The 12,418-nt window shown below is 50.4% G+C and overlaps 2 protein-coding genes across 4 annotated transcripts in view; one reads left to right on the forward strand and one right to left on the reverse strand.

The window, feature by feature from the left end:
• The window catches only part of ADAM17 (ADAM metallopeptidase domain 17), a 41,901-nt gene extending 34,170 nt beyond the window's left edge, over positions 1-7,731 (forward strand). For all 3 annotated transcript variants that reach the window (XM_043469382.1, XM_043469383.1, XM_043469384.1), the window contains 6 exons: positions 1,595-1,729; positions 1,858-1,988; positions 2,747-2,825; positions 3,808-3,896; positions 5,410-5,460; positions 5,909-7,731. In XM_043469382.1, the coding sequence (XP_043325317.1) occupies positions 1,595-1,729; positions 1,858-1,988; positions 2,747-2,825; positions 3,808-3,896; positions 5,410-5,460; positions 5,909-6,259 (836 nt within the window). In that variant the 3' untranslated portion in view covers positions 6,260-7,731. The remainder of the gene's footprint in view (positions 1-1,594; positions 1,730-1,857; positions 1,989-2,746; positions 2,826-3,807; positions 3,897-5,409; positions 5,461-5,908) is intronic.
• A 255-nt stretch (positions 7,732-7,986) lies between these two features.
• LOC122442086 (isoamyl acetate-hydrolyzing esterase 1 homolog) lies at positions 7,987-12,165 on the reverse strand. Its single transcript, XM_043469385.1, has 4 exons — positions 12,031-12,165; positions 9,744-9,905; positions 9,023-9,144; positions 7,987-8,095 (listed from the first exon to the last, which is right to left on the reverse strand). The coding sequence occupies exons 2-4, from the start codon at positions 9,847-9,849 to the stop codon at positions 8,036-8,038; spliced, it is 288 nt and encodes a 95-aa protein (XP_043325320.1). The 5' UTR covers positions 9,850-9,905; positions 12,031-12,165; the 3' UTR covers positions 7,987-8,035.
• Positions 12,166-12,418: the final 253 nt, after the last annotated feature.

The raw sequence follows: 12,418 nt of genomic DNA on the forward strand, positions 1-12,418 counted from the left end.
TTCATTTATTTTTATTGCTAAATAGTATTCCATTGTATGGATATATCACATTTTCTTATTCATTCATCAGTTGATGGATTTTGGATTGTTGCTGCTCTTTGGTTGCTGTGAGTAAAGCTACTATGCAGATTTGTGTGCAAGTTTTTGTGTAGGCTTAGGCTATTTCTCACGTGTCTGTGTATGTGTGTATCCAGTTGTAGAATTGCTGGGTCCTGTGGTACATCTGTTTAATCCTTTGAAGAACTGCCAGGCTGTTTTCCAAAGTGACTGCACCATTTTACATTCCCACCAGCATGTGTGAAGGTTCCAATTTCTACAAATCCTCACCAATGCTTGTTATTATTTGTCTTATTTTTTTGGCTGCTCTGCACAGCATGCAAGATCTTAGTTTCCCGACCAGGGATCAAACCCATGCCCCCTGCGGTAGAAGTTCGGTCCTGACCATTGGACTGCCAGGGAATTCCGTCTTTCTGATCACAGCCATTCTACTGTGTCATTTGTGTTATTCGGTAGTTAAGTCTGAATTCTTTTGATTGGTTCCATTCCTCACTTGGGGGCTTCCCTGGTGGCTCAGCTGGTAAAGAATCTTCCTGCAATGTGGGAGACCTGGGTTTGATCCCTGGGTTGGGAAGATCCCCTGGAGAAGGGAAAGGCTACCCACTCCAGTATTCTGGCCTGGAGAATTCCATGGGGTCGTAAAGAGTCGGACACAACTGAGCAACTTTCACTTTCATTCCTCAATTGAAAGGCCAGGCCTGTGGTGTCTGTGTACAGTCCTTTCTCTCTTCTCTTTTAGCGTTGACTTTTAACTGCTTGTGCTTCTCGTTTTCCAGAATGAGTCACTCGTTTCATGCATTCTTCTGAATTTAACATTTTTGGGTGGCTTTTCTTTGTCTTTAAGAATCACTGATTCTTTCAAGAAATGTCTCTGGTTTACCTACAGTGTGACAAGATTGGACATACATTGATTCATTAATAGACTTGGTTTTTGCTCTCATAGAGCTTACCAGTCTGGTGGTCAGAAACAGAAAAGAACCACAGATGATCAAATAGATGAACACTGTAAGATGTGCTGTGAAGAGGAGAAGTGGCGTGTAGTAATGGGGCCTGATGGGGAGAGGGGCCTCCAGCGGAGGTGGGGGCCTCGGGTTGTCTGGGGGAGGAGATACTTGAGAGAAAATGTAAAGGGCCAGGACACCTGAAAGAGGGAGACAGGAACTCTCTAGGGGACTGAGCAGCGTGCGTTAAGGTTCTGAGGTGAGACGAATGGAAGAAGGTGAAGGAGGGTGGCCGTGGTCGTGTGGGCTGGGGTGGGCTGTGGGCAGGAGGCTCTCTGGGGGAGTGTGCGGTCAAGTCAGGGCTCACAGGTGTCTTTTACTAGTGGCAGTAGTAGGGATCTGTTTTATATACACATTCTTTTATACGCACGTTTTGTTTCACTACGAAGAGGATACCTGGAACGTGTAGATCCTGATGGAGGCAAGGCCGTGGGGCTGAGTGGACACTGGGCAGCGTAGTGCTTGGCACAGTGCTCCCCAGCTCCCAATGGAGCAGGTCCAGGTGACTCACGGTGACCGTGTGCCCCGCACTGCAGGTAACAGCAGCGAGTGCCCGCCTCCCGGAAATGCCGCCGATGACACTGTGTGCCTGGATCTCGGCAAGTGTAAGGACGGCAAGTGTGTGCCCTTCTGCGAGCGTGAGCAGAGGCTGGAGTCCTGTGCATGTAATGGTGAGCGCGTGTCTGTAGCAGGAGGGGCGGAGGTGGCCCTTGCCTGCCAGCCCGACCCCGCCCTTGGGGGCCCGGCAGGGTCAGGGCAGCAGCGGAGCTCATGTACATGAGGCTCTGCTCCGTTTCAGAAACCGACAACTCGTGCAAGGTGTGCTGCAGGGACCCCTCGGGCCGCTGCCTGCCGTATGTCGACGCCGAACAGAAGAACTTATTTTTGAGGAAGGGCAAGCCCTGTACAGTAGGCTTCTGTGACATGAATGTGAGTATTTATTTATGTACAGTATTTATTCATGTGAAGCTTTTGTCTTGTAAATGCTTAGCTTTGAAAATGGAAGGAAATCAGAACACAGACGGTGCCACGTCTGACCACTGTCCTCGTGTGAGAGTCAGGTAGGTTCCATGGGTGTCTCTGGAGACCGCACAGGCCCTGGGGGCTTCATGCTAAAGCTGGTTGCTTTTATGCTGTGAGTCCCACTTACATACTCTTGCCTGGAAAATCCCATGGACAGAGGAGCCTGGTAGGCTACAGTCCATGGGGTTGCAAAGAGTTGGACACGACTTCACTTCCCACTTGGTTTTCTCTGCTAATTGTAAAACTTCAGAACTGTGGGCTCTGACCTTGAAATGGGTACAGAGTAGGTAGGAACGACCTGCCGGCAGCCCAACCCACCTTCGTCAGATCCTTGTGCTCCTCATAGAAACACGACTATCCTGGCACGCTCACAGAAGAGGGTTGCTAGGGGCTTGGGAGGCTTCTGCAGGCTTCTGGGTGTGTGTTTGTGTGTGTGTGTGTATGATCAGTGCAGCTTTACTTGATTTGACCCATCTTTAACAGACTGGTTTTCTGGAGTCTTGTCTTCTGGTGACTAAATTCACTTATAAAAACGGACTTTAGGTCCTCATTTCAATGTGTCACAGGTGGACCCCTTTTCACGTTATGTGTTTCAACATGAAGGAAGCCACATTCCTTCTAAACGCATGGCCCTTGAGGTAACACCTGACGTTTTCTGTTCTCAGGGCAAATGCGAGAAGCGAGTGCAGGATGTCATCGAGCGTTTCTGGGAGTTCATTGACAAGCTGAGCATCAATACTTTCGGTATGTGGTTTCCCCGGGTGGGAGGCTGCTTAGAACTGAGCTGACTTCCCTGACAACGTAAGAAAGTGTGGTTTCAGACTGATATGCCCGAATCCTGCAATGGGCTTCCCTGGTGACCCAGTGGGTAAAGAATCCTCCTGCAATGCAGGAGACCCAGGTTTGATCCCTGGGTTGGGAAGATCCCCTGGAGAAGGAAATGGCAACCTGCTCCAGTGTTCTTGCCTGGAGTACCCCCATGGACAGGGCAGCCTGGCGGGCTCTAGTCCACGGGGTCACAGAGTCAGACACGACTGAGCAACTAACAGTCCTGCAATAGAGGAGGGAAACAGTCACCACTTACGTTCTGAAATGACTTTGTTGGCTAAAAAAAAAAAAAATGGGACTTACAGGTCTGTACCCGTATAGCATGGATGCACAGATTTTCAGACAAGGGAAGAGAAATTACAGACTGCTTTACTGGAAATGAACTCTTGACAGCATAAATGTGCAGTGCATCAGATTGTAGACTGCAAGCTGTAGATTGCCAGAATCCTGCTTGATGTGAGAATCATTTATTTACAAGTGGGTCTCAGATTTTCCACAAGTGAGGATGCACACTATGTCCTCTAGGATGCATAATTGAGTTTAGTCCCAGAAATAACCATGGGGCCCAGACAGCAGCAGCACTGTCTTGGCGAGCATTGTTCCTAGTACGAGCCTCCTCTAGCAGGATCCCCCCGGGCCATCCCTCTGGGGACCGGTGGGCCGCCCATGATGTGACGTGTCCTCCACAAGTGCGTTGGGCCGTTCTGGAGAGAGCGCCCGTGTGTGGGGAGGTGCTCAGGTCTCGTGTGGGTGGCATGGGTCCGGCCTCTCAGTGCCGGCTCCATCGCAGTACCCCGCTGGCAGTCTGTGCCCCCGACACCTGATGATACTCTAAGAATGCTGTTTTTTGACTCCTGAGTCCTTGCTCAGGACATTCACTGTTTGGAACTGTTCACAGGGAAGTTTCTGGCAGACAACATCGTCGGTTCCGTCCTGGTTTTCTCCTTGATATTCTGGATTCCTTTCAGCATTCTGGTCCATTGTGTGGTAAGTCACCAGTTTTCAAGTAATTGAAATATTTTGTTAAACTTGAGCACCTCTAGCCATAGAGCTGTTTTGAAAAGATAAAATTTAGTCTGACCTGTTTCTAATGACATTGTCGGTGTTACCCCTAGGAAAGCATATCTTGTTAAAAGACTAAATTTTTAAAAATGGTATTTTTTGTGTGTGGCCGTTTTGTTCTTGTGTGTAATTTCTGAGGGATTTTATACTTTCTAAGCACCAGAGACTCTGTAGCTGGACTTGTGTAGCACTTCTGAGTGAAGCTGTGGCACGAGCATTTTCAGGCTATTGTCACAGCGCAGATGGCAACCAGCAGCCGTCCAGAGACACTGCCCCATCTCGTCCAGGGTCCCGGCAGCACCGTTTGGGGTGTTCGGATCCTTCCCTGTGAGGACATGGAGCAGTCGTTTGATTGTTCAAGACAAGTAACAGCTAACAAGCTTGGTTGCACTTTGTGAAGCTCCAGTACTTCATAAGTTTTCTTAAAAATCAATTCTCCTTGCTTCTGTGGGAAAGTGAGGATCTGCCTGCTGTGCAGAGACGAGGAACTCAGACCCAGGCTTCCAGGCTTTTGCTCTGAAACCCCTGAGCAGGGTCCCTCCTGTGAGCACTTGGGAAGTTCCAATGCAGGGAATTCCAATCTTCCTGGCCCTGGCCACCTTCCCTCATGGCGCTGTCTCGTGAGGTTCCTTCCTCAGGTTGATGAGCCTGGTGGGCCTGAGGTAACCTCTGCTCAAGCCCAGCTCTGTTAAGAGTTGAAGCTCTTGACACATGGCAACAGTACCACCCACTGCGGAGGCCTGGCCTTTGATTTCTGAGCAGAGCTGCCGACAGGAGGGCGGGCAGTGGCTGGTCTCCAAGCACAGAAGATGGTCAGGGCAGTCAGGCCTGGGCTCAGCCTCCTGCCTCGCCCGTGGTCACCCGTCACTAGTCAGCCCCAGACAGGGAGCAGGGCAGAGGCGGGGACTGTGTGTCCAGCCTTCCACAGTATGACTTGAGGGCCGGTTTGGGACTTGAGGCCTAGTTCCTCTCAGAGTTTGGGCCACAGCAGCTCAGGACACGCTGAGAAGAGTACTGAGGCTGGGGGGTGTGGGGCACTTTGAGGTCAGTGCCAAGTGAGGCCGTGGGCCCTGCCCCTCCACCTCCCAGGGCTGCCCTCAGGGTCAGCCTCGTCTCTGAATGCGGAGCATGCACGGAGGTGTCCTGGTTGTTCCTGCCGAGGGCATGAGGCGAGTCTCTCAGAAAAACAGCAAACCTTGCCTGTTTCTGCAATTAACACCAAAAAGCATACTTCCATCAAGTGTAAGAGGAAACACTTGTGGCAGAACCCCTCAAGCTTGAGTAGAACTCACATTCTCACCTGCTGGACCTGCTCACTCTTCCTTCGACTCAAGCTCTAAGCTAGCTCTTCACTAGCAAACTGTTAGGAGGGGCTTAGGAGGACCGAGCCTGTACTGAGCAGGTTGTAGGAATGACTCCACTCTTCTTGTCTTTCTAGGATAAGAAACTGGATAAGCAGTTTGAGTCTCTGTCTCTGTTCCACCCCAGTGTAAGTATCTCACACAAAAGGAAGTCATTTTCAATTGTGTTTGGAGGCCTGCTAAGCAGAGACCTTCACTGGCCTCCCCAGCTGCGCCGCCTTTGGCTGGTGGGCTGTTCTCTGGCAGGCAGGATTTGAACGTGAATTCTCTTGATGGTGACCTTTTAGTCAGTCTCTTGGATGGAGACTGATACGACAGAGGAGCGCCGCTTTGCCCTCCCTGCAGCCCTGAGTGGTTGGCTGTTCGGCGCTGACTTACTTTCACGTTTGGAGAGCTTTTCCTGTCTTGGGATCTTAACTTGACAAGGGTTCTTCTGACTCTCTTGGGTCTTCACACACGGGTTGTCAGGACACTTGGCAGCTGTTTAATTGCTTTCCTCAGAAGGTGGGCGGGGATGAGGGTGCTGACAGGTGCGGCCGTCTGGTGGGGCTCACCCCCTGTCCCGTGTCTCTCCAGAACGTCGAGATGCTGAGCAGCATGGACTCAGCATCGGTGCGCATCATCAAGCCCTTTCCTGCGCCCCAGACCCCTGGTCGCCTGCAGCCCACCCCAGTGATGCCCCCCGTGCCCTCCGCACCCCTGGCCCCAAAGCTGGACCACCAGCGGATGGACACCATCCAGGAGGACCCCAGCACAGACTCGCATGCCGACGAGGATGGCTTTGAGAAGGATCCCTTCCCAAATAGCAGTGCAGCCGCCAAGTCGTTCGAGGACCTTACAGATCATCTGGTCACCAGAAGTGAAAAGGCCTCGTCCTTCAAGCTGCAGCGTCAGAACCGCGTGGACAGCAAGGAGACCGAGTGCTAGTTCCCAGCCGCATACTGGGCTCTCTGACTTCGTGGACAGAATATTTTTTATGAATTTGACCTCAAATCACTGCATATTTTTTGTGAGGATTTGAGAGAAATAAGGAAGTGACTTCACAGCAGATGCTGGTCATGTGTTTGGACTTCCTTTGCATATGTAATACTGGTGTGGTCAGGCCCTTTTCCTTTGAAGAGGTAAGGTGAATCTGGCTTACTTTGAGGCTTTCAGGTTTTAGTTTTTTTGATCTTTATCTTTCAACCTGTGGTGCAGAAGCAGAAACTATGGCTGGACTAGGTTATGAATATTTACGTTTTTGTAAATTAAACTTTTTACATTGAGAACAGCACTGATTAGGGAGATGATCAGTTTCTTTTTTAAATACACTGTAATGACCTGGCGAACATAGGCATGTAGTGGTTTGTGTGTGAGGGTAACAGGACACAGATTTCCTTTTTACCTTCAAGACAAAGGGAGATAAAACCAACAAGTTATACATTATCTCCAAAATGTGGGTTCTGTTTCTAGGTAGTTCTAGGTAATACCTAGAACTTGTAACAGAAGAAGGGAATTAAGTTAGTTAGGTTAATATGTAATTCTAAATTGTTAGAATTTCTAATTTCTAGAATTAAAACAATCTAGCTTATAGTGAAGGTTACAAATTATAGCCAAATGAATCTACAAAATCCTCCCAACTGTTTTTGGACCCTAGTTAGCTTGGGCAGTTTTTCTGTTTTGTATCTTCATGTATCAGCACTGTTACCATGCTCTTAAAACATTTGCCATTCAGAAACCTGAACTACTTCAGAGTAAGAGTATGGTTGCCTCTGCTCAAACACTAGTGGCCAAGAGGGTATGTGAGATGGTTCTTGCCAAAGGAACGGGGTGTGATGTGCTGGCCTGGGGCTTTCTTCCCACACAACTGACTTCTAAAAATCCTTGGTATTCACCTGTGTTCGTTCTTGATCTAGTGCTTCAGTAACGTCTGCGTTCACTATGTGAAGGATAAAAACCATCAGGTTGAATTCTGATCTGCTTTAAAAGCTTTTTTCCCCTGCTAAGTACTGAAATGTGCTCACCAGCCAACACATTTTAACTGAGATAACTTGTAAGTTTTGAGGGCAATCATCCAAACCTGTGACAAATCATATCCTTTTTCCTAAGGACGTTTGTTACGCAGATACCTGTTACACTAATACTTGAACCTGTACCTTATGGTATTTGCTCTCTTTAACTAGTCATGATATTCTTACATTGTAGTTACACTTCTGCAATCGGATAGAAGGTGAGTGGGGTGTGTGGGTGTATGTATGAGTGAATGCAAGAAAACCATTTTTTATAAAATTGTGACTTTTTAAGAAACAAAACTGTCTATCTTTTTTTCCACTTATTAACAAGTTGCTCTGGGCATATTTTGTAGCTGTGGCACAGATGACACCTGCATCAATCAATAAATATTTATTATCAAAACATGATGTACCTAGGTACAAAGGTGTCCTAAGAAAATTCTAATGATTTTATTCATATTGGTGGCAGATAGTACTTTTTGTTCCAAAGTCATGAGCAAAAGACTTGAAACGTTTAAAAAAAAAAAATCATTTGGCCACTTATCTTGGTGTCTTTGTGCACCAGCGACTTCATGTTCTGTAGATAGACAGCGGGACCTGGTTCTCAGTGACTAGTGGTCCCCATCTCCCAGGAGACTGAGTTCCGGTCTTGCTTCTGCTATGTCTCGCCAGTAGGGGAGCAGAAAAGGCAGGGAGGAGACTTTCTTCTCTATCAAAGGCCAGAGATGGGAGAATACAAACTCATTTCCTTTTGGTGATAAATGTAGTCCATCTGACAAATAAGAGGAAAAGTCCTGTGAGGGGGAGAGAACTCGATTAAAGGCGTGTGCTGGTCTGCTGGCGGGTCCCCAGCCTGACCGGCAGCCCTCTGGAGCTGCCCTAGCTCATCCCAGGCCCCCCGTCCTCTGCGGAGGCCCCGACCATCTACGTAGGACACACGGAGCGCCCCAAGCTCACAGCATGAGAGAGCACCTGAGCTGACGCGTCCTTCCGGCTCAGCAGATGGGAGAAGAGATCAGTGAGTGAACACAGCACTCGGCTGGGATCAACAAAGTGAAACTCGTGAAAAACAGCTGGACACACTGGGCCCTGAGCTGTCTTGACTCTTCAGTCTGGATATTATATTGACAGGTGCACGATCTATACCATCCAGCCAAGAGTCCAGACCCCCCTGGCCCCCGGTCTCAGGAACACTGACCATGGGAGCCCTTTCCCCTCTGGGGAGGGGTCTTCCCCCTCTGCTTGAGCCCCGCCCCGCCTGGCAGAATCGGGAGCTGGCTCAGGACTTGCAGGCTACACCGCTCCTGGGCCTTAGTTTTCTCTGCTCTGATGAAGTCCGAGCAGGTAACTGCCAAGGAAGACCTTCCCAGCTCTAGACCCCTGGAAAGTTCTTTCGGACGTGATGCACTGAGAGCCGCTGGCCCCTTTTCTCTAGCAGCAGTACTTTCTCACGCCATCTGACCATTTACTGCTCATTCGTCTCACTGTATGCCAACTCCTGTCAGAGGGGTTCCCAGAGCATGATGCCAGCTGCTGAATGCAGGGAGAGAACATGGCCAAGCCAGGGCCGCTGCGACTACAGGCTCTCCCGGAGCCTCTCCAGGTCCTCCCCCGCATCCAATCCAACCCAGCGGGGGAGAGGACCACCCATCCGACCCTCTGCACCAGGTCCCCGCCAGGACTGTGCACTCCACTCTACCTGACCGTCCTTCTGCATTAGGGTCCACAGGTCAAGTGCCTCAGCCCCGCAGTCCTGGGCTACTTGTAAACAGGCCCTGGCATATTCACCAACAACCGAGTTCAGGCGATTTAATTTGCAGCCTATTGAGAAAAGAAAATCCAGGTGCAACCAACAGACCCAGGAGCTGGCCCCTCTGTGCAAGTCCTATGACCTGGAGGGCTTCTCAGCGCAGGGTAATGGGTATGCCTGCTGACGGACCCGAGCTGGCCCACCATGGGGCTCAGGGGACACAGGACGGGCCTCGCAGGTCACGTGTGTCCCGCTCCCCAGCACGGAACCAAGGCCAATGGAGCCATGAAGGGCGTTTAGGGGACACCAGACAGACAGGCGGGGAGACCTGAGCTGCCTGGCTAGAGCCCTGGTTGGAGGTGGATGGAGTCAGTCTGGGGGCCAGCGCGGGGTGTGTGGGGAAGACTGCGGGGCCCACATGCCTGAACTGGCATATGGAATGAGAGGCCACTGCTGGACGGGGGAAGAGCCACCCGTCAACTTTGAACCAGAGGAAGTGAGAGCCGGATGAGACCACAGTGCTCACTCAGTTTCTCTGCAAAGGGCTGGCCCCTACATGCTTTCTGTCAACAGGAAACATGATGGGAGCTCTTCTGTGACCTCTGTTGACTGAAAGCAGGAGTTACAGACCCCAGAGGACGCAGCCCTGTGTCCGGGAGCCCACTCTCACCTTGCTGGAGGCACTCCTGCGCCCATGCGGCCTCACAGAGCGGGGGTGGTGTGATGAGGATGAGCCTGCCCTCGGGAACGTCCACGGACTGCAGGTACCGCACCATGCTCCTCAGGTTCGCCGCGAACTCCTCCAGGGGCACGTGCTGCTTGGGGTTCTCGTCTGTTCGGGAGGGAGACAGACACTTCAGCCCCAAAGCAGGGTTGTTTTAAGGGGTGACAGGTCAGGCTGATGCATGTTCACAGGTGGGCCCCGATCGTGATGTCACCAGGGAACTGTGTGGCACCGAGGGCGGGGAAGGGGGAAGAGTTCCAGCGCGGGGTTCTTCATAAAACGGACTTCAGCAGCCCTGGCTTGGAGCCTTGTAAGTGCGCTTGCCTCTCCTGCTTTCTGTTCTGTGGTCATGAACCCAATAGGCTGGATTTGTAAATGAGACCCGAGCTGTGGAGGGAACCTGCCCAGGTTCTAGCCTGGCTTTGCCACTGGTTGGCCTTGTGCCCTTGGACAAATGACCCACCTTCCTGCCCTCCATTTCCTGCTGGTAAAATGGGGTGACAACAGGGTGGAGCTCATGGGGTTGCTGTGAGGTTACATCAGCAAGGGTCAAGACTCACAGCACGGGGCCTGCCGGGAGGGAGCTCAGTGACAGCGAAGCCACAGCTGTCACCACTGCGAGGGTTCCTCCCAGACAAGCTCACAGGCTCGCTGCAGGCTTTCTGCAAACCCCACAGAGTGTAATTCAGGGGGAAAGTGAAAGCACTCATGATCCTACCCCCTAGAAAACCAGTGTGGGCACTTGGTCATATTTCTTTTCAGTCCTTTCCAAGCCGATATGTATACTTCAAAAAAAAAAAAAAAAGATCACACTAAAGATAAATGACCATACTGTGTTTTTGTTTTTCATACTGTTTTTTTTTAAACATACATTATAAGCATGTGTGTCCACAAGGAGTCCTCAGGAACCTGGTGCTGGCTTGTAGGGTGACCACAGTGAATGCTTCTACTTCCTCACTGTGCAGCCCGCCAACGTTTTGTTGTAAATAACAGAGCAGAGACGTCTCTGCACATGGACCTGGCTGGCCAGGTTTCTAGATGAGGGGGGTCTGGATGGGAGCTTTCCAGAAAGATTTCAAGTCCTCCCTGTCCCCACCCCTCCTCCGGTCCTACAAGAGCACCTGTTTTCCATGCTTGGCAGCTGTAGTAATGCTGCTTAAACCCAATTATGTGAGTCAAAACGCCAGTATTCCTTGATTCAGTTTTCATTTAGTGCGTGACAGAAGGCATTACATTTTCAAACATGTACTGCCTATTACATTTCTCCTGCTGTGATCCATCTGTTCCTGCCTCTGCCCATTTTTAAATATTGGAGTGAATATTTTTCTGATTGATTTCTACATTAAAAACATTAACCTTTTGTCGTCATGCTTTTGCAAATATTTTCCTTAATTTTCCTTTCCTCATTTTCTTTTTTTTGACATAGGCTATTTTATTTCATAAATCTATATTTTTTTCCTTGGCAATTTCCTCCACTGTTTTCATACTTGTTTTTCCTTGGCCTGAATTGAAAGAAATTCCTTCTTTGGGAAATTTCTGTCTCACGGAGAGCACTTCCAGTCTCTGCCAACACCTGTAGTTTATAACCTCACAGGCGCAAGCAGCCTTCATCACGGTTGGCAGCTGCCCCCTCCCTGCTCTCAGCCTCACCTGAGGGCCCCACCTGCGCTGTGGAGAGGGGCGGGGCACCAGAGAAGCCTCTGGAAGCTGCTGCTCCTCTCAGGTACTCTGATCAGAGGGCCCTCCTTTCACAAGCAGGGAAGGAAAAGGGGCCTGCGCTGGCCAGCTGTGCCTCCAGTCATGGCAACAGTTCTTCCAAAAATACGGAGACACGCCTCCTGTTCGGACCTGCTTCCCGCGCTGCTGCCCAGAGCGGCCCTTCCTCCGTCAGTGTGAGTCGCACCTCGACATGTTACAGCGGGCTCTCTCCTGCCAACTGCATCAGCTAAAGAGGGACCTCAGGAACTGAGCGCAGGCCAGATGGAGTCCAAAAGCATTAAACTCCAGAAACTGCAGTTCTGCCAAGGACTCAGGCCTCTGTGAAGTCGGGGGTAAAACTGACTGACATTAAAGACAGAAGAAATTACTGGAAGTAAACTCGGGGAACCCACTGTAAGTTTGGCAAAACTACCTCCTGTGAGATAATGAAAACAGTTGAAAAAAGTGCAGAAACTTAAGTTGGCTGTAACAGAAAACAGTGACAAACGGACTACGGAAACACAAGTGGCTGTACCTTTGAGCGCACTGTCATTGGCACCAAAGAAAATTGTGACAGCCACTGGGCTGTCCAGCCCGCTCCCCTTCCTGACGAGTCTGGGGAGGATAATTTTGGCCCATCTGGTGTTGTAACCTGAAAATCCACGATTCAGGACGTCACATTTCCTGAAATGAAAAAAAATGGTGAATTGTGGGCAGAGAACTGTTTCCAGCCCCCTGCAGCCACGCTTTGGTGAGGGAAGGGGTGTGTCTGTGAGGAGGTGGGCAGTGCCCGGTGGCTGACGCTGCCCGGGCTTCACCGTGTGGGACTGGGGCAGGGCCTGACTGAGGCACGTCAGACTCCTTCCTGGTTCCGAGACAGAGGGAAGTCTGCCCAGGCCTCCCTGACAGAGGTTGTGAAGTAC

Source organism: Cervus canadensis, chromosome 5 (genome assembly GCF_019320065.1).
Source record: "Cervus canadensis isolate Bull #8, Minnesota chromosome 5, ASM1932006v1, whole genome shotgun sequence".
NCBI lineage: Eukaryota > Metazoa > Chordata > Mammalia > Artiodactyla > Cervidae > Cervus > Cervus canadensis.